Here is a 22,308-nt window from a genome sequence, read left to right as displayed (position 1 = left end):
TCCTTATCTTTCTTGTACCGTGACCTGGTCACAGCCSCCACCTGAACCCAGCACTCCTGATGTCTCACTAATGCTGAGTACTGAAGTAGGATCACTTCCCTTGACCTGCTGGCAATGCTCCTCCTCATGCAGCCCAGGATACCATTAGCTTTCTTTGCTGCAAGGGCACACTGCTGCCTCATGATGAGCTTGGTGTCCTCTAGGACCTCCCTTTCAAGCTCCTTTCCAGCTAGTCAGCTGCTGTCACTCCTCTCCAGGCGCAGGACTTTTCTCTGACATTCCTCCAGCTCATTGAGGCTCCTCTGGATGGCAGCACAACCTTCTGCTGTATCAGCCATTCCTCCCAGTTTTGTATCACCTGCAAACTTGCTGAGGGTGMACCCCGTCCTAGCATGCAGATCATTAATGACACAGTACTGATGCCAGAATACACCAATAGTGACCAGCCTGCAGCTGGATTTTGTGTTGCTTGTCACAATCCTYTGAGCCAAGCAGCTCAGCCAGTTCTTAATCCACCTTACTRTCCTCACCTACCCAGGCTGTAGTTCATGGCTGAGGATAAGACAGAGAACCAAAAGCCTAGATGAAGYCCCTATAAACAATACCCACCATTTCCCCTTTCTCCACTAAGCTAATAATTTCATCATAGTCACAAACTTAAGCAAGTTTTGTAAGGATCATTTAGAAACAGTTGCTTCAGAATTTTGTCATCATCTCATTATTATTATTATTTACTTAAGGGCAATGATACAACATTATTTTCAATAAATAAATATATTTATTTATTAGAGGGGTTGTTTTCTCCCCCTCTTACACTTATGATCAATCCCATCATACCCACTTTCCCTCCATGCTGCAGTTAGTACTGTATCACAATGTTAATTACATATCCACGCCTGAATTTCAGACAAACCTCTAATATAACCACACAATGCTGGAAGGAACAGAGCTCTCTCAAAGTATTTTGTCTGAATGCCAGTTCCAAGATTGCACGATATTCAGAGAAAAAAAATACTACATATACAAGGCATCAAACTTGTTTTATATTTGAAATAAATGCAAGCGAATAGACTGAAGTCACTTATTTTTCCACTCAATGCATTACCCTAAAAACGAGTGAATATATAAGTTCCTACAGTAACAAACTTAGCACTTACTTTTTTGCAAGAGCTCTTCTCTCTTCTGGTGTGTAATCTAAAGATCCTATTGCTCCTTCACCTTTGGTTGGCATAAATCCAATGATGGCTAACAAAGCCGTTCTTACTGAAATGGGAAAACAGAGATAGAAACAAGRTGGCAGAAACAACAGTTGTGTAATCTCATCCTACACTCAGAAAAGTTGCAGGTTCTGACTGCAAAACTTCATTCTGTCAAGTATGAATTTCATTCAAGCAGCACTGGTTTTGGGGCTTTTTTCAGTWAGGCGTTCTTAATTTTGTTTTAACATCACATTGTAAACAAAGAGAAGGCCATCAGCCAACAGAGAAGAAAAAAATCAATTGTCACAAAAATGCTGCATCAAGATGAGTGTTCTAGACTTTAAAAATGATCAAAAAAAGGTAAAGCAGAACTAASATATAAAATGGGGGCGCGGATGGGAGGGGGAGAGGAAGAAGATAAGAAGGTTCACAGGRAATTCTTTCTGTGTGTTTTTTCTGTTAGACATGAATTCTGCGGTATAGTGTACACATGCCCAGTGTTTTTCCTTTTTGCAAAGAATTGCAGAATTTGTTCCTTTTATGTCATCATAATAGGGGAAGGAGCTCACTTAAAATATTAATAACTGCTTGTAACAGAACTGCCATCTGAAGCATCTCTTTTGACACCTATACTTGGATTTTGTTTTACAGAAGGAACAAAATTTAAGAATTCAAGACACTTTGCTAAYATATTTGGTAAATAAATATCACATAAAAACAAGTACCACTGAAGAGATAGGATATTAACAATTCCTTAGAAACACAGTATTTTCTACTCTTTAAAAGAACATAAGAGATTTAGCAAAAGTTGAGGAACAATCTACTAGAAAACTCCTAAGATCTTACCAACATATTTTAAAAGTGAAACTGATATGGAGAGAAATAATTGATGTACTGTACTCCAGAAAGCTAAAATTATTTTGACACAAGCATACTGTCTTGGACGAACYGTGCCAACTCAATTTCTGGGATAACAGTATTTTAAAAAATAGAGAAGATTCAGTTATTCTGAATTCAGACCACTATCTTTCCTCTTGAGTGCTCAGGACCACAGCATGAGAATTGAAAACTCCCCTCTATTAATATTAAATATTAATATTAATATCACTGGCTTTAGTGATCATACAAAACCAGGGTAAAGTTATAGGATTTCTTTTCATAAGTAAAAATTAAAAAAAAAACCTACAAAGAATATTCTAAGTAGTCTGAGAATTCTTAATGTTTATGCATCCAACTAAAGAAGAGCTAACCATCACCCTTCAGTTTCTCAACCCTGGCATTTACTTATTATGATTTCCAAATCCTTCTATTTTGCTCCTTAATGACCTTACATTTGACAAATTTTCCCATAATTTTACACCTTCAAAATCTGTCCCCTTTCCCATATAAACATGCTTCATGACATTTTTTTAGTTTAAAGAACAAGTTGTTTGATAGGGGTAACATTTTCCAAATAATTGCTACTTACTACTCCACGAAGGCTGCCATGTTTCAGGATGATGCCCTGAGATGCTTAAACAAATTTTTTTCCCCACTTCAAACCTGCCATTTGCCTTCAAAAAAAGGAGGATACAATAAAACATGCTAGAAGTTTACTCTTGAGTTTTGGGAAACGTTGTAAAAATCATGATCAAAAGAATTCCATATGCAAACAATATGTGATAATTAGATTACCACCAACCACACAAAATTGGCATTCAGCTTGCTGAACMAAGAACTCTGCCATCTGACTCTATAAATGCATGAAGAAAATCTTCTACAAAACTATGCACAAAGGAAGTCCTTTGTCCCAAACTACAGATCTGCCTTCCTACATCTGAGCAATGTTTTCACCAGAAACCAAGAGGATCCATGGGGAGAATGGAAGGTTAGACAATCACATCAGCAAACTGATTTCTCCTGGAGAAAAAAACTTCCATTTATTCAGTGTAAAGCTTCATGAAATTAGAGACTGCCAAAATGATCTTGGAATACTTTGGATCTTCAACCATACTGCACTATGTCACCTTTCTTACAAACACTATGTTAAATGCCAAGCACCTCTCTCTCTCGACACCTATGATAAAACTGATAACACAAAAAGGAAAAACTAGTAAGCATGTTTACTTACCGTCAGCAAAATAATGCTGGGTGGTTTCATGGGATATTCAGGTGGTAGTACTATTCGCCCATGATAAATTCCTCCATCAAAATCGGAATCTGGAGGGCCTCTAACAGTGAAGTGCCACTCAAAAAGATTATCCTAAAATGCCCCCATCAATGGAAGAAGGGAGGGARGGGAAAAAAAAACAAAAAAGGGTTCATCACAGAAACGGAGAACTCAATGCCACTTTCTTGAACAAAGACAGGCTGAAGAAACAGTGCACAGCAGACACTTTAAGAAGCCAAAATCAAACGGAGAGTTAAGAGGACAAGGCACTAAGGATAAAACATTGTAGCTTTCTAGTAATATTCTTATGCAATAATTTACCGAAACACTCAAATTCATTATCCAAATTCATTATGCTAGCTGTATACATTATGACGAGTTTTATTACCCTACAGATGGAAAACTGAATCAATTAAGAGAAAACTGGATCTTTGCCKCAGTGAACAACAATTTCTGGAGAAGCAAGAGGAGACTTATACCAAGAAAGAACACTAATGACAACTTTCCCAAAGCTCCCTCCATGCCCAGGTCAACYCAGGGATTTGACTCACATGTTGGAGAATCCCCATTCTCCCTTTTCCACTAACAATTTTGAAACAGCTACTGTGTCTTACTGCACAACAGGTACACTTTGCAATTTAGAGTATTGTTTTCATTGGACATATAAGTAACTTCTCTTTAAACATTATTTCTTTGAGCTGGGCTTTGTGTATCAGAACTTGTGCTGCCMGCAACCTCCTAGATATTTACAAGCAGAACAACTCTTTCTGTTAGGACAGGAGTCCTAATGAGGCCTACTGTCAATGAGAACCCTCAGTTAATGCTRAACACTGGTATTACAGCATTAGGACTGCCCACCTATTTACAATTTTTTAAGTACAGTAGGTAACTGTCAAGATTTCCAGCATTTCCTTTAATCTGCCACTGTTCTCTTCCCARTGAGACACTGTTCTAACCCAGAAATAAGTCTTTCATGTAGACTACAAATAATAGCAAGAATGAAGCCTTACATTTCACCACAGGAAGGGGAAACAAGGTACAGATAAAAACTAGTAGACAATAAGGTGTACTTTATAGCACCTAGGACCATGCATTATTATGTGAGCATGTTAAGCATGTTATGCATTTCTKTGAAGAGCTAAAAATCAAACCTCCCAACTGAACACCACAGAACACTGCCTTTTTTAATTAATCCAGAAATCAGGAGGGATTTCTGTTTAAGCTTTTAACCACCAGAACTTCATTGCTCTTTCAGCCCAAAAACTTAATCGGATGTTTAGWCAAGAAGCTATTCCTGAAGTGCAATCCCTCTCTCTTACAACGCATCCAGAATTGCATGCATTTATGTTTTTGACAGGTTTTCTTAAATGCAAAACAGCAATCCTCARAGATCACCTAGGGTTAAGTGTTTCGGTTAGCAGTTCAGCAAGTGAGCCAGATGTCAGGTTTGGGTATAAAAAACTTGACTTAAATATTATGAATTTAGTCTTGGGAAGGAGATGGGGGAATAAATACATCCATGCTATAAAACTACTCAGATGCAATGTAAAACTGTTATTATACAATTGCACCAATAACCTGGAACTACAAGATCATTGAAATTGAATTCTGCTGCTGATTTCCATGGTAGGGAAAAAAAAGGTTTGCTAGCATTTAAATATGTACATTTTAAATATATATTCATTTTAGACAAGTATATATTAATTAAGAGTATATATGAATAAAACTGCCTAATTACAAGCTCTTGCAAACATAGAGAAACAAACCTCCAAAGGCTGTGCGTGATAATGATCTGTAGGATCCTTCAGTTCCGCAGCCTCTTTCATCAAACGTTTGACAGCTGAAAAAATAGAAAGCATAAGACATGAAAACGAAGAAAATAAATTAATATGCATTGCAGAGAAAAATACATAAAACATTTCTTGAAGAACTCTTTTTAACTAACTAATCTTTTCCAGCATATTCCAGCTTCTTCACTGGAGTTCATAACTGAAGACACAACATAAATTACTTATGATGAATAAACCTTAAATGAGTTATACAAGCATAAACTTATGAAAARTATGTTGCATGGTCACAGAGTTTTTCAACACTGAACATTGGGACTAAAGGAGTTTTCTATTAAAAATTGCACCAGACAGGAGGAAAAACATACATATCATTATCAGAGTTTCAGACTACAAGATGTACAAGGTTAACAACCTCAATATTTTATGAAAAAGGCCATCATATGCATTTTAACAACTGCTGAAAAGCTTTATCCTGACACCTCCCATTTACATGACTGCTCCCTTAGYTGTTCAAAGGGAGGTCACAGTAATACACCAGTAAGAGAAGATGAAGTTTTATATCAGATGTGAAAACACATATGCCCAGCCAGAAAAAATTACCCAGGGCCTCTGCAGTTTAAACCTGCCACTGAGTGTGAACACCCAGATATTTTTCTATCATAACTTCAGGATAGTCAACAGTAACATTCTCCAATCTTCTACTTCAGAAAAACCAGCACCATCTGCATTTTCTGCATCTCCTTCTTCAGGCCACTTTTGTAAACACTGTTACATCACTTGTACTTCCAGATGCCCTCATTAATTAGTACATTAATTGTAATATATTTCACATCAATATATTATACATCAATGCCTAATAAAAAACTCTAACCTCCATGCAAAGGAATTTTCCTGCCAATCTACTGTGAAGACTTCTTYTCCTCCTTCATACTTTAGGATAGCTATAAACAACAGCTCAAAGTTTGAGAAATTYGCTTCTTACAACCCAAAAAGAAAACCAATTACGTGGAAATTTGCTGCTGCCAGTTACYCCAGTTATGCTGCTGCCACCAAGAGGTGTCAATTAAACACCCTACAGATCTCACCAGGTCATGTCACAGGTAGCAGCATTCAGGCTGTCATGAATAACAATTTGTCTCTTTCATCACCACTAGTGTTTACCAGTTCATTAGWGAGGAATAAGAAAACCAGCCAGGACCAGAAAAGGCTTTAGACCTAGCATTACTTCACAGCCAACAAGCCTGGACACTTGCCCTCAGRAGAGCAGAATACACCAGGGTGAGTTAACTCAGGAGAGAACACCCCATAAAGCAAAAGGGTGACCATAAGAACACTGAAAATGTATGTAACAAAGCCTAATAAAGACAGAGCAGTCACGGACAAGGCAGACAACTGTCACTGAGATTTCCCAGCTGAGGGACCAAGACAGAGAAGAAATACAGTCCCCCATAACAGCATAATCTGCAGTCACCCACATTCACTGAGGGAAAGCTATTAGAACAAAATATTATTCCACTCTTGGGGCATGAATTCAGCAAAATCTAATTTGGCCCTCATATAGCACAGAGATAATTTGCTTATAAGAAGTTTTCAGTATTAAGCAACCCAARACATCTTAAAAGTCTATCAGGTGACTCAACTTTAGCCTCCCAGTACATCAAGTGAGCCTARAAGAGGGACTTTAATCAGAACATGTAGCAACAGGACAGGGAGAATGGCTTCTAACTGAAAGAGAGTAGGCTYAGATTACCTATTAGGAAGAATTTCTTTCCTGTGAAGGTGGTGAGGTGCTGGAAGCAAGTTATCTAGCGAAGYTGTGGATGCCTCTTCCCTGGAAGTATTCCTGGCCAGGATGGATGGGGCAACCTGGTCTAGTGAAGGGTGACCTTGCCCATGGGGGCATGGAACTAGGTGATCTTTAAAGTGCCTTCCAACCCAAGCCCACTCACAAYTCTAAGCAGCACACATGTATGAAAAAAGGCTGAGAGCTCGGKTTGTTCAACCTGAAGAAGAGAAGGCTCCAGGGAGCCTTCACCTTACTGTGACCTTTCAATTTCRAGAAGATGCTTATAAAAAGAAACTTTTTACCAAAGCCTGTAGTGACAAGAAGCAATGTTTTCAAATGCAAAGAGAGTAGGTTTAGATTGAACATATTAAAACAATCTTTACGGTGAGGGTGATGAGACACTGGAACAAGTTGCCCAGAGAAGTTGTGAATGCCTCATCCCTGGAAGCACTGAAGGTCAAATAGCACAGTGCCTCGAGCTATGATCTAGCTGAAGKTGTCCCTGCCTGAGGCAGGGAGGCTGAACTACTTGATTATTAAAGATCATCCTTGCCAACCCAAACCATCCTGTGTTTCTCTTCCAACATCACTGAAAAATGCCAGCTGAGAGGCTGCAAAGAAAAGCTTSGAGTGAGAAAGGTTCATTCTGAGAATGTGTGATCTAGTTAAGAAAGCATGAAATTGTTTCTCCTTTAAGCACTGCGGCAGTATTCACGAACACAGCTCCTCCTTTGACTACCGAAAACTTGATGGAAGAAAAAAGTATAATTCACAAAGTCTGCCTGCAACAAGTTATGCTATTTCAGCCCACTTAAGTCACACTGAGTCACTGCGTAAACATATGGCAATGGCAATTCTGAAAAATCAGAATGGTTTGGGCCCATTTGAAATAAAGAATTGCAAACTGTCAATGAAGTYAAAGAGAATCAGTAATTCAGCCAAAAAAAGAAAAGTCAAGAACTGAATTTGTCTAAGACAGGTTTTAGAGACAAAATAAGTTGTTTTTTAATATGGCATAACCATCAGCATGACAAATAACCATGCTTTCACAGATAAGCTCAGCAACACTTTATCAATGTTCATCAAAATTAAATCCTGAGAAAATTAAGTTTCTGGACTAGAGATTACAGGACAGTTCCAACCCAGCAGGAAGTGTGGGAGCTCTTACTGCTCTGTGGAGGAAAGACAGAATGCTACAGGTCAGAGGCTGTCCCTGACAATCTGCCTCTTGTATTACAGTGAACTCYGTAAAATTTTCTGAAAAGCAAACATGGATATTAAAAATCTGAGAATCAAATTTAAAGCCACCAGCTTGCTTTAGGATTGAGTGGTGGTGGAGTAACAATTAATGAGCAAAATCTGTACAATATATGCATATATGATTTGTAGATTTATTTCTGCCAAAAAATGTCCAGTCAAATTCCACTTCTATCATCATTTACTTTRAGCTTCCCTGAAACTTTGCACATCTGCTTCTCTTGGATATATCTGGAGGTCACACTAAAGTACTCCTGCCATGTGCTCAACTGGAAAAGCCTGTACCTTGTGGCTGGGGAAACCTTTTGGACACAGACAATGCAAGTGATCAGTCTTTGCAAATGTCAGTATTACTGCTTAAAGGGATGACAGGATTTGAACACTGATGGTGTTCTCTCAGTAAATTATTATGCCTTTTCTTTTTAAACAATAAAAAAAGGTTGTGCATGACAGTATCTTCCTCAAATGGATAGCAACCCTTTAATTCTGAAATGAATTCTCAAACTGAATTTTCAGTTCTACTATTTGAAAAAGTAAGTGCATAATGAACAAATAAATAATTTAAACCCAAACCAGCTGGCATAAAGTGAGAAATCTCTCAGTCTTTCAGGTTGATTTATCTAATCTGGGAAAARRGGAATAAAACATGGCAGCTTTTACYGCTTTGGCAAATGTTTTCTACCTTTTTATTTATGGCCGCTATTTTTTTCTTTTTTTACTTTATGCAAGATTTAGAGGTCTACTCAGGAGAAATACAGAAGTAGTAATTTTTCCCTATGGCTTTGCTGACCAAAACAGCACAAGTAAGGATGCAATTTATTTACTGAATACAGGTTTTCCAATCAAAATAAAACTCTCATAAAACCYTTCATCTCAGAGAAACTTTGATAATTACTCAGTACACTTTAACTATTAGTAAAACACAAGTCATCTTTGTTATGCGTTTGTCTATTATTGAGGCTACTATCTACGATTAAGAAAAATATTAGACAATAATAATTGAAWTTTTTTTAAAATTGAAATCATGYAAACCATTTGAGACAAGCATCAAGACCCTTTAATTATATGCACCTATCATGGATGACACTTTAGGAGGGTCTTTTTAAATACAGCGGGCTTCGTTTTCTTTCTCCTTCCCTCTMTATCTGACCATTGAGCCAAGAGTGCCTGACCCATGGCTGGTGTAACCACCAAGTGATTTCAGAGGTCACAGTGCAGAGAGTCACCTGCTGAATCACCAGTCCCCGCAGCAGCCCAAAGCACCTGGGAACCCAAAGTRCACCAGGATTCAAAAGAAAATCCCATTTGCTAAAGGTATGTTAAAATTTATTGCAAGGGGAAAAATAACAGTGAATCACACCRTCAGTAATTCCATTACATGAACGKATCACGTAATTATAAAAACATCAGRATTAAGTCCAAGTGTAAAGTACACAGGATTTTTCATAAGATGACAACACTTGATGAGCTTTGACATTTTAAGTAAAAAAAACCCAAAAACCACTCTAAGTGGTATGGTCACTGAAGCAYGTAGGAAAACATATTTAAAGCAAATAGTCATAGCAGACTGGAGAGTTATGAAATGCTTTTACAGTAGCTCTTTGATATGGAAAATGGTATTTTTTTAATTTTCTTTYTCTTTGCTGTACTYTCTAGAGAAGGGTTTATTAAATCCAAACATACAGAAACTCCAAAAGKTTCGCAGCAACCTGCACAGTGTCACTAGGCACCTGTGTGTCATCTATTCCTTGTGGATGTGATTCTCCTGGACATCTTACAACCTGTGAATGATGTGTGATCATTCAYGAACTAAAAGCAGCAGARGAGGGGAAAAGGGGGCTTSAGACAAGTACTCTGAAATATCAACTACAATCCTTTTGCAGAACAGTGTTAAGTGGTGTCTGCTCCACAAATTAACCCAAGTTACCACATTTTCAAGTGAGCTCTATATCACAAGTGGTCTTCTCTAYCTCTGTATTCCTTCTGTTTGTTCATTATGCTCCCACTTAAACCCTTCCAAGTTTACATCAGTCTTCAAATAGAATTTTGAGTTCCTATACATATTTTTGTATGTTATTTTACAAAAATGTGACTATATTTTCATTAATATTTCCATAGCAGTTTATAGTAACTTAATTCTGAATCAAGACTATAAWTAAAGTTTCATTTATATCTGAAAGATCAGATACCTGATCTTTCTTCACTTAAAAAAAAAAGCTCAAATAACATCCCAGTCACATAAAAAAAAAAAATCCCTGGAAGACAGACGAAACTTCAGATGAGCAAGTCCTTTAAACTACGGATGAGGAGAATATACTACATATTCTGTTTCTTTAAATCTCTTTTACAAAATGTTCCCTACCGCCTCTGTCTGTGACAGGACAGTGGACTCCACAAATCCTTGCCCTGACAACTTAGCAGCCATGCGAAGATTTAAAGATATTTACATATTTTTCAGTCTTCTGGAACCAGAAAACCAGTGGTAGAAGAAAAAGCCCACAATGCGAATGATCCTTCCCATACTGCTAGTGATCACCTTATGAAAACTACATCCTCTCGTGCTAAAGGAATGGGCAAGAGAGAGAAAATTTCACCCTCAGTCTGTTGTAAATGGTGAACAGCAYCACCATTTTAAAATCATCACCTACAGTTTCAACATGATTTTAAACATCATGAAGTAGAGAACATTATTCTTCATTCTAAAGRAACCACACTTCTTTGTCTAAATGAAAGCAAATGGAAACCACTAAGTCACTGATCAGTGAACGTCAGCACTGCTGTGATGTTCTTCATTAGTCAAGTTCCCATTTTACGCTGATCTCATGTAACAAGACAAAGCARTTGTTCTTGCAAAACCAAAACTTAATTGCAGAACTGGAAAAACTGTCTGGGGCAGCCTTAGCTTCCRAAATTGCTTTTATTTTCAAATTTGGTGTTTTGGTTTAACCCCAGCCAGTAACTAGAAATGACAAAGCTGTTGATGACACCCTCCCTGTGCTCTACTCTGGTGTGAGGAGTATCAGAGGCAGGGAGAGAAGGTAAATCTTCTTCGTTGAGATAAGAAGAGATTAATAACTGAAACTAAGTAAGATATAATAATACTAATGATAATTTATAAATCATTATAACTGTCATTAAAAAGAGAGAGAGAAATAAAATCCCAGAAAAACAAGGGATGCTCACTACCTAAGGACCAATGCACATCCCACAGCACTGATCAGCCCCTCCCAGCAAACTCTTCCCAGTTTATACACTGGGCATGACATTGTGTGGTCTGGAATAYCCCTCTGGCCAGTTCAGGTCAGCTGTCCTGGCCATGCTCCCTYCTGGCTTCTTGTGCCCCGCCTCACTGGCACAGCACAGGACACTGAAAAGTCCTTGACTCAGGGTAAAAACTACKGAGCCACAACTAAAACATCMGTGTGTTACCAACATGATCCTCATACTAAATCCAAAACACAGCACTGAAACAGCTACTAGGAAGAAAATTAACTCCATCCCAGCCAAGACCATGACATTCATTTGGCAGGTCCACTGACTTCTGCTACAAAACAAATGGAAGCATCATTTGCCAAGCAAGAGGGCAGCTGTTTTCCATCCACAGGATCTCAAATACATCCTTTCTCAAGACCCACAAGCCTCCTGAATAGCTGCTTCTCATCTTCACAGCTTCACATGCATTCTTTCACATGACCCACAAGCCTCCTATACTCATATAAAATAATAACTATTAAAAAAAAAAAAAAGACCTTTAGGTAGTCTTGCCATGCTTTCCTCACACCCTCAGAAACAGCCAACCTTTAGGCTTTACTTCCTTCAGGGCAGCAAGAAGTGCAGTACTCTTCTTGCAGTTGCAATTCAAAATAATTGTTCAGTCAACACAAAGGGAGATAAACTCATGAAATGCAAGGTGCTTGTTGAACACAGTAAGATCAAACAATGTCTTCAGCCTTAATGAATTTTTAACATCTGTTCAACTTTTTAAACAACCTATCCTAATTTCATACAAAGAAGGTACTAAGCAGCACAATCACTACTGGCAATTCCCTATTAGCTCTGTTTTATTAACAAAGAACTGACACATGCTCATTTGCACAGGACACTTGTACAAAGTATGCAATGGGGAAAGAAGTACAGTTTGTCAGAAAAGCTGCAATCCTATTGAAGATTACAGCTAAGAGGATCACAATCTCAGCCTTGCTATGTTCCCTATGTRTCTAAGATCCCAAAGCATCACCCCTGGACAACAAATGCAGGACATGCATGCCATGCCTCCCTCCATGTGCTCTGCCCAGGCTTTCAGTGCCCTCACTAATCAAATTCTTGATGAGGTGGTCTGCTGAAAACAAAACAAACCCTGTCCCCCCCCCCAAAAAAAATTAAAAAGCACTGCTGTTTGTGGACTCTGTGACGCATTGTAAGTAGCTGTTCAGAATTCTTCAAGTGTCTGTGCTAATACCTGCTYGGATGGCTGGTCACAGCCTACACAAAAGTGAGACTGTCACTACAAGAGCAGTGACTAYAAGATTTCGTGTCTGATCTCACGGCAGGCTAAGGGTCACAGCCCTTGGGGGCAAAAAAACCCTAAAGAGATTATTCCAAGTAGCTGTCTTATAAATTTCAGAAAATAGGGATATTCCTGAAGCATGAAGGGGATGAAGTCTGTGCTTTAGTCAGCTGAGCTTTAATATTGATGGGAGAGGTTTATCAGCCATGTGGTRGCAGGCTGATATACATTGACTAATCCATTTTGAAATCCAAAGACAGAAAATAGCTTGCCCTTTCACAAGTGCCAAAAATACACACAAAAACATGAAGCAACAGCTTACCAGGYTTTGCCTTATTGAAGCAATACCAAGAACCCTGAAGTGTGGAGTGTGAAATTTCTTCCCTTCCAAAATGAATGGAAGAAGTAAAAAAGAAACTCAAGTTCATAGGCAGGGTGAGAATACAGCATCAGGTGAATGCCTCCATGGCTCCTGGCTCTTACAGAGGGTAACTAACAGGAGACAGGAGCCGCTTGGCCATCCCAGACCTGCACTGGCCATGGCCTGTACCTATGGCAAACAGAGACCTGCCAGAGCTGCACTGCCTCTCACCGACAGAGACGTGATGTRCAGGGCAACAACCTGCCTTGTGTTRTGGAGAGTTACCATCTTTCAGTATGTTGGGATGAACTAATTAGGAGTAGAAACAGAGACAAGGAAGAAGATGAACACATTGCCTAAGAGCAATCAGCAGCAGGACAATGCTGTGCAGCATTATTGTTCTTTTGTGGTCTGCTTGAGAGCACACAAAAAGTAAAGTAATGGAGAGCCTGTCATCCCCCCTCATCAGTCTTGTCTAGCATACCCATTCAAAGAAGTGGGATCCAGATATTAACCACAGAGGAACTCCAGCTCCTTCATAACTCTACAGCAGAATGTGGTTTAAAAATAAAGACTAATAAAAGTACATGTTTAACAGAATTTTCCTATTTAAAATGTGTTTTCCTCTATAACAGTTCATTAAAATAACTTATACTAAAATGGTAAGTTAGGATTTGCCCTTTCAAAAACTATTGAGAAGAAAAGTCAACAWTTGCAAACAGTTTGCTCAAGTCCAAAAGCAGATTTCAACATCAGAACCCTCTTGTACAGGTACAAAATTATTACTTTTTCCACTCTGTCTCAAGATAGCATGTTCCAAATCCCTAAAGCTGACCTAAAGGTTATCAGCTTGGTTCTTCCTCTATTAAAGGCAATGCAACAACAACAGGCACAAGGACAGCTACTCTAAAGCCTTAGAGGGCTCARTTACCAAAATAATCCCTTCCGTCCACAGATGACACAACCCCTTGAAATAGAAAATATGGCGTATTTCTTTTTACACCGTTTAGTGCATTTATATTAATTTAAACYACCTTAATGTTAGAACATTCTACAGTTCCATCTTAACCCTTCAGTCGAATGGCAAGAGTAAGATACCATCACTAAACTGCATGTGTAAYTGTAACAAGATAGGAATTTTAAAACATACACAGAAGTAATTACATGCACGTATCTACCTGGTTAGCAAGTAAAGTGCCAGACTAAAAGCAGTGGCTATACATAACTACAGTCAACTAATTCTAATGGACAACTGTTGAAGAAAAAGTATTTATTTAAAGTATTTTGTTATATTTATTCAACACCTTTTTGTCCATCTGTTCAGTGGACAATTTCACACATACTGACTGTTGAAATAAATACTTTAAATCATGATAGAGATTAAAAAAAGTTATTTATATGATTTATAAACTTTCAGTATTTAAATGGAAGTAAACAGTTTAATATATTCATATGCAACAAAACATGTTTAATTTGGAGAAGTAATACCAAACCATTGTATGAATTACTTATCTTTGCCACATAAAGTTCCTTTTGCTATGGAACAGCACAGGTGCTGAAAATCAATTCCACTAAAGGTAGTTTTTTCTTGAACATATGGGGGACAAGTAACAACAAAGGGGAAGAACACTTCCAAATTAAGCCACAAATATTTGTCCTCTCTACCCAGATCCCAGGTGCTTGTCATACAGCACACCACCACTGCTTCCCATGACGTGGCAAACCACAACTACTGAGCATGTTTGTGTGGCCTTGTAAATTCACATAAGCCACACACCCTCCTAAGAAAAAAAAAAGTATTCCTTCCTGGTATTATAAAAAAGTTCATCATTTGCTTAGTGATCGTCCTTTATCTTTCGGTTATGCAACTTGGGTGYGGGGCTAAAGGACATAATTTAGCAATAGACACACCATCCGCATGAGATATGTTTGTAAACAATCGTGTCACTGACATTTGTAAGGTACAACTCATCATAACACTCAGTTTCTCAACACCTCCCATGCTGGTAACAGGACGGTAAGTTTAAAAAATAAAGACACTATWCATCATAATAACACGAAGCTGGTAATGCCTATTTCTCAACACCTGTTTAGGGTAAAGCAAGGGCAGGACAGCAACCAACACAACCTGAGTGGCCCTTCCAAGCTGCGGAAGAGGTTTTGCTCCGGAGGTTTTGCTTCCCAGGAGGTGAAGCCCTGGCACAGSCGGCCAGAGGCCACTGCTCCGACACAGCCACACGGGGGGCTGTCCTAGGCTGTCTCCTAGGAATCAAAACCTTCCCTTCCAGCGCTGTTTCTCCTGGCATCGCCCACATCCCTTGAGGCGTCCCTCTCACTTCAAGGAATCAAATGAAAGCTCAGGAGTTACAGCATTAATTTTAACATGCAAACATGTCAAACCAAACATGTGAACAAACACAGACACACAAATAAATAGAGCCTGTACAACAACACTTCTGCAAAACAAACTGACGACACACAGGCCAAGTTATCCTTGGCAATCCGTCCCCTCACACGCACTTAACTCGGCGAGGAGGCGATGCCCGGGGGAACAGGGCACAGCCACCAGACTAAAYGTTCAAAGGTACATTTCCACGAACCACCGAAAACGCGTGGGCACACAGACACACACACACACACAGACCTGGCAGTCAGGGTGTTTCGAACCGAATTACAGTTCTGAGGAAGGTTTCAGCGCCATCGCACTGCGAAAGGCGAACCGAACCCGGCCGGCCTCGGCCTGAGCGCCGCCACCGCCCTGGCGCAGGGGACCCACCGCCACCGCCACCGCCACGGCCCGTCCCTCCCCCGCGCCGCGGCCCCAGCCCCGGCCCCTCCGCGACCCACGGCAGCCCTGAGGCGGGCTGGCCCGCCCGCAGCGGCCCGAGCAGCCCGCAAAGGCGCGGCCAGCACCTCCGCCGCCTACCCGGGCTCTTGAGGTTGTACCGGGCCTCCATGGCAGCGGGCACCGCTCGCTCCCTCCGCGGCGGCTCCGGCTCCGGGGGCAGGGGGCGGAGGAGGAAGGCCGGGCCCGGCCCAGCCCGCCTCGCCTCGGGACACTCCCCTGACGTGGCAGCGGCGGCGACAGCCTCGCCGTGACCGCGGGGGGAGGCACCTGCCGCGCCGGCACCGCCCCGGGCTYGGCCCCGGAACGGCAGCCGGGAGGGCCGGAGCTGCTGCGGCGGCCGGGCCGTGGTGGCTGTGCGGGTGAAAATGCCCCTTGTGCGGCCCCGGCTCGGCTCCGACCCGGCCCGCAGAGGTGATGGGGCGAGATGCCTCCGGACCTCGATGGGTTTGAAAACTGGGGGCTTAGAAAATGGGCTTCCAGGATCCYACAGACCCAACGCGCCCCCCGCCCAAAAGACTTCACTGTAAGACTTAGTCGCATCTCAGGAACACTGAAATGGTGTCACACGCTCGTGACTGTTTTTTTAGGCAAGGATTATCAGCAAGAGCTTGAGTTGATTGCCACCTTTTCCATGMCATAGTGACAGAGGGATATTTGCATCTACAGCTGTTTCTCTTCCAYTTGGTAATACGTGTAATACGCTTGCGATAGCACTTATAAGTATATATAGCTAACAGAATACCTAAATTAACGTGGTCAGAATCTCAGCGGTGTCAGTTTCCTTTTGATTCAGTATAAGCTGTAAATAACAAATAACTTCTTAATGTTCTTGTTTTCAGCATAATTTTGAAGCCCGTATCTAGCTCATATTGTCCTTAATTTCATCTGTGAAATGAATTGTCCTTAATTTCATGTTACTTTCATATTCTTCTTAAAAATTATTTTTTAATGTTTTGATGTCTTAGTTCCATTTTCCTCTTTCCCTCTTTGATYGAGTTGTAAATAAAACAGTTGTAAATAAAAATGCTTGAGTAGATAGGGATTTTTCACCTCAACATATTCTCAGTATTACAAAACAATGTTAGTCTGCCCTTTCCTGTTCTGTCGCACAGTGATGCGATAACAGCAGTGAGTAAAAAAAGCAACTTCACTCCTTTTTAACTAGCAGAATTTTCAAAGGGGCAAAGTGATCATCCTTTTTACAGGATAAAGCACTATAAATAATATAAAGGGTCATTGATGTATAGAGATGGGAAAAGATGGCATCAGACATTGAGGTTCCCTCTTACAATGAAAACAACTGAGGGTTAAATGGCCAACAACTCTTGATGACATTTCAGCATTTCTAGCTAACACTGGTTGATCCTACCACTTGAGATGGTGAGTTGCAGRCACTGGCTGTTGRGTTCACAAACYGTTTTGGTCCTAAGTAKGCCCCATTTTTCCTTGTCTTCCAGRGCCATCTTGCTATGCCGCTGAAGAAAGGCTCTAGGACAATCTGTCACTAGATCATGCCCTTCCCCAAAGAAGGAGAGAGGTATTTTGCCTTCAGAAATCTGGATTTCCATGTAAAAAGTTCTGGAATCTATTTTGGTTGAAGGTAATTTTTTAAGTTGTATTATGGATAGTTTAAAGTGCTAGTTATTATGAGCTACTTAGGCATAATGTGGAGTTCAGCTTTGCCTTCTGGGCTCTGGCCTTTGACCCTGGATGCACATAAAGTGTCATTTAGGAGACATCAAGGAGGAAGCACCTGCAGTTAATGTGAAACTTTACTGTGGGCTTTCAGCTAAAAAAAGATACATAGTCACTCTAACTGCATGACAGCTAAGCACTATAGAAAATAAGCTGAATGGGCTTAAATCAAGAGAAATACACTGAAAGGAGGTGCACATTTTCCCCATTTAAGTAAGTACRGTGTGGCCTGGTTGGGAGCTGGGGGAATCACCATGAGATATTGTGCAGCGCTAGCAGTACAAGATTGCACTCATTTTCAGATGTACTATTAAGTTAAAAGTCAGAGCTGCAGGATTGAATGCTGCCAGATGAAATTGCTGATTCCTGCAAGGTAGCCAGCATACAGTTAGGGATCTGGGGATTAACTCCCAGCCCCACATCTCAGCAGCTGCTTGGGGCACGTGAGGAGCTGGCACTGCAGAGCTCTTGCACAGTCAGTGTTGCCTGTCCAGAAGCAGCAGTTCCCTCCTCTTCCTGCCTCTGGTTAAAAATGCCCTTCGGATTAGTGTTTTCATCAGCCTTTTGTTTAGACTTTTGCAGGAAGAAGCCATTTTGTACTAGAACTTGTGGGGTTTTAAAACCAAACACCAAATATAGTAGCAAAATTGCAGTCATGTAGGATTCATGCTGGCAGCACTTCATGTAGCTTGTGCATCCTGTCATATGATCTAACTTGGTGAAAAAATAAACATGCTCAGCTGAAGCACATAGAAACTGAAAGTTTGCCTGAACACTGCTCCAACAAAGATTTTTATATTTAATGCTGCACTGAATCTGTGCTAAAAGTTTTTACCCATGTTTCTATGTACTTCTCTGTAGTTATCTTTGGATGAAGACAGATTCTGATAGATCCACCTAGCTTCAGAGCAAAGTAGCATAGAGGTCATTTTGGTGCAAAAAAAAGACTAAATTAATAACAATCATAAAGTTTGATAAAATAAATATTTTTTTCAATTGGAGGTGTTTCTACTATGAAAATAAGGCCAAGTCAATATAAACATATGAGCAGAATTCTGCTGAACACTTGCAGACTATGGATGTGTATTTCTGAGCTGATTTCCTGAGCTCACTTTATAGAGAGAACTGTCAGTTCATCTTGCCTGGAATAGATCTTAGCTGTACACCCAACAAAGCATGCTTTAAAACTTCCTGCATGTTTCAGTTAGCTGCAAAGGGGGATTAAGCTAAGTCCTCTGTGTACTAGACCACCCTAGTTAGGTATTTTTATATGTATATATGTATAGGTGCATATGATATACAGTGCTCTCTAGAACTGACAGAAATATATCCTGCATTTTCCCTCAGTGTAGAATAATTGCAAGCATTTCAGYCAGTATAGCCTCTTATTTTTAACAGTCACATCCTTGAGAAACTTATTTTAAAGGTGCAAGAAGGGAGCTCAGACAATAGGAATGGGAATCACAAGGGTCAGCAGGTAGAGTTGCGGGGATGGGCACTAAGAAGAGGGAGTTATCCCAAAACCTCCCCTTTCTCTGGGAGGCAGAACACTTGTGTGATACAGGACTTCAGTTTTTACACAAAGGTCTGATGCATCAGAGTGTATTCTTACAGATCTCAAGGAATTATGCTAGGTAATGTGACTCTGAACTACTATTTATTTCTCTGTACAGGTTGTATAATTGTATGAGATGAGGTTCATTTCAACAGTGTATAATATGTTGTGTGCTTACCTAAAGTCAGTTCAGAATGGGGTTTGTATGCTTTGTAGGCTCTCTCATAAACTCAGCTATAAATTATTTATTCTAGAGAAGGTTTGAGATCATAGAAGCTTATGATGGTATGATTGTTCTTTGTACAAAGCAATCACTCCCTGCTTTTACTAATTCACAAAATGGAGAGGGGTTTGCCTCATTTATAATGCTAGCCTTTCAATACACACAGTTGGCTGCAGAATTAAACTCTAATGGAATTAAGGAATCTAATATTCATATGCCTGTATTGTCAGTGGAAACATAGATATGACTCACTTGCAAGAGAAATCATTATGATACTCATTGTGACTAATACAGTCTCAGTTTTTAAAATCCTTTGTGTGAATTCAGACCTTGAAAATCTGGGTTCAGCAAGTGCATCTTCTCCTCACTGATGAAAACAAGYGTGGCATTGTGTAACCAATGCCCTGTAGCAATTGCACAGATGGATGGTGCTTCTCAGGAAAGCAGTTACTGTCTGTTCTTCGAGCTTAGTTCTAAGGCAACCATMTCACAAAATGGGGGGCTTTGCCAGCTGACTTTTAATTAGCATTATTTCAGAAATGAAGAAAGATTGTGGGGAAAAAAGTTACCAGATTGCTTTAATTGATGAAGCAAGGGAGTCCCTSATTTGGACCACTGGTGCAGAGTCAGTGTGGACTAACAAGATGTACCACAATGTGAAATCAGAATAAAGGTACATACTTTTCACCTTTTCTTTACTCCCTCATGAATGGCAAGAGTCACGCCATTCAGTTGACTCACAGCCCTCTGGCATCATTGCTGTAATAGTTCAGATGGTTTCCTGGTTCAAAAGACATGTGCAAAGGCCCAAGTCAAAGCTGAAGCTGTCTCCAAGTGACAGCTGTTCATGACTCTGAACTTCCCTGATTTAGTTACTCTTTATTTAGCTGCTACAGACAATGGCAGAAATTTTCTCTGGCTCATGTTCTTTACTATGCAAATTGCAGAATTCACTAGATAGTTGGAGAATAGTTGCAAATGACTCAGACTGAAAAATATTTTGCTCCTGTGCCACTATTTAAGGCGAAAAGGTTGAGCATGGTCTTTGAYTCATGCAGCCAGTTTTTCATGGTATCTTTTAGGGCTTCAGGCTCCAGATTTTCTTTTTGTCACTTTTTCCATATGTGAGTAGTTCTGCATGCCCCTTCACTTTAACTTACGCCCATAAGCTTCCTTCTGGAAAGGGAGCACCTGTCCTCACAATTACACATCAGGCAGAGGGAAAGCAGTCAGGGTTATAYCTGTTGGACTACCATCAAGCAGTCTTTCCACCAAATCCATTCCAAAATTGTTAGTCATGACTTTAATGTGCACTTGCATGTCCTTGCTTGCATACAGCTGCTTGCATACAGCTCTGACTGACTCAGCAATAGCAATAAAGGCTTGCTGGGCAGGCTCTTAATTTAAAGGTCCTCAAAAAGCCTTTACCAATAGGTGTAAGCTTACTGTGTCATTAACCAAGATAATTGAGTTATCAGCTGTCTTCACCAGGCCCCTGTAGGTATCTGGGACACACAGGAGTTTTTCAGATGGTCAGTGGAAATCTGGGGCTTGATTCAATTGCACACGCATAAGCATCTGATGTTGTCTGAGGTATCCTAAGGTGTGCCASATATCCATACAGAGCAGAAAGGTATGGGAAACTGGTGCCATTCTGAACAAAGCAGCAGCATAAGGCCATGTGAAGTGCCTAGAGCGCTYTCAGTGACACAAGGGATCCATGTGGGCACTTGGACTAAAGCCCTAATCCCAACAGTCAGGAGAGCCCAGTGAGTGGTTCTGCTGACTGAGCATGCCTACCCTCTGGTGAACTGCATTGCTCTGACTGTACTGACCTGATCTCCACTGCCTGATAGCAGGTCACTCTCCTCTGCATTTTCAGCTGCTTGGGCTCCAGAGCCCTGCCCTGGTAGAGCTCAGTGCCAGAGCCTTGGTTTGGTACTCTCAAAGGAAGAGCTGCACAGCAGAGCCACACAAGATAAGACAGACCCAGAGATGGAGGTTGGGTAATTGAGATATGGCTCAGGGAGAAAGCAACAGTGATAAAAAAGTGTAAAATGCTGGAAAGAAAAAGCAGAGAATCAAAAGATGGGAGTTTGGTGACACTTGAGCCAGAAAAGACTCATCTGTTGTCTTGCATGGGGAGGTGAGCATGTTAATGCTCAGTCTAGCAGCATGCCAGTCATAGCTACCTGTATTAACCAATAAATTATTACTTTAGATTCCYAAATGGTCTGTAGCTGCTTGCAGGCTTTTGTTTTTTTCCTTTCTGAAAGGTGTCTAGCAAAATGACTTATGGGGATGCAGACTCACAGGGGATGCAGGCTGTAGAGTAATGCTATTATTCTGAAAGTAACAAAAGCTAAAAACAATTGTGTAGTCGGGTGTTGTCATAACTATTCAAATTACAGAATGTTCAGATTTATAGCTTGTGTTTTTATGGGGACTATTAATGGTAGCAATATAAAAAGGGGAGAGAAGAAGGAAAGATCTTCCATCCTGATGAACTTTTAGGAATGCATTCAACTCATGGGAGCAGGAAGCTTTCATGGGAGAGGGGTATACTGAGTAAAATAGAAACACATTTATAATCTGTCAAGAGAAATTTAAAGCCAATACTCAAGTTTCTGCATAATGGACTTTATAAAGAGTGCAAAATTTGAAWGACAACTGCTGCTCTATAGACAGAAAATGTGGAATTGAAATATGAAAATCTGAGGGAACAGAGCTGCAAAACAGTGCTGAGCAAGGGGAACAGGACYGGTGGGAGGGAGTTAATTTGTGTGCCTCTGCTGCAAAACTTGCATTCAGCACTCAGCACATGAGACCGAGACAGCATGATGAATGGCATACTGACAGGCCAAGGAAGTTCAAGCAGCTGCAAATGGAGTATTGAAAGAGGAGCAATTTGTGGATCAGACCATTTGGCTCACCAGAG

At 40.4% G+C, this 22,308-nt stretch overlaps 1 protein-coding gene across 2 annotated transcripts in view; it reads right to left on the bottom strand.

Annotated features, from left to right (window-relative positions):
* UBE2J1 (ubiquitin conjugating enzyme E2 J1) overlaps positions 1 to 16,127 on the bottom strand; it is a 28,516-nt gene extending 12,389 nt beyond the window's left edge. The window contains exons 1-5 of one of the 2 annotated variants that reach the window (XM_057384682.1): positions 15,976 to 16,127; positions 5,115 to 5,188; positions 3,310 to 3,441; positions 2,668 to 2,752; positions 1,158 to 1,263 (exon numbers count right to left, since the gene is read on the bottom strand). In XM_057384682.1, the coding sequence (XP_057240665.1) occupies positions 1,158 to 1,263; positions 2,668 to 2,752; positions 3,310 to 3,441; positions 5,115 to 5,188; positions 15,976 to 16,006 (428 nt within the window). In that variant the 5' untranslated portion in view covers positions 16,007 to 16,127. Of the gene's footprint in view, positions 1 to 1,157; positions 1,264 to 2,667; positions 2,753 to 3,309; positions 3,442 to 5,114; positions 5,189 to 15,693; positions 15,759 to 15,975 lie in introns of those variants that run through there. The other variant, XM_057384684.1, reaches the window with a different exon arrangement.
* Positions 16,128 to 22,308: the final 6,181 nt, after the last annotated feature.

This window comes from Malurus melanocephalus, unplaced genomic scaffold, assembly GCF_030028575.1.
Source record: "Malurus melanocephalus ecotype Western Australia unplaced genomic scaffold, MMel_1.1 scaffold_732, whole genome shotgun sequence".
In the NCBI taxonomy this organism is placed as follows: domain Eukaryota; kingdom Metazoa; phylum Chordata; class Aves; order Passeriformes; family Maluridae; genus Malurus; species Malurus melanocephalus.
The sequence above is the reverse complement of the archived record's forward strand: the minus strand, read 5'-3'. Positions and strand labels throughout refer to the sequence as shown.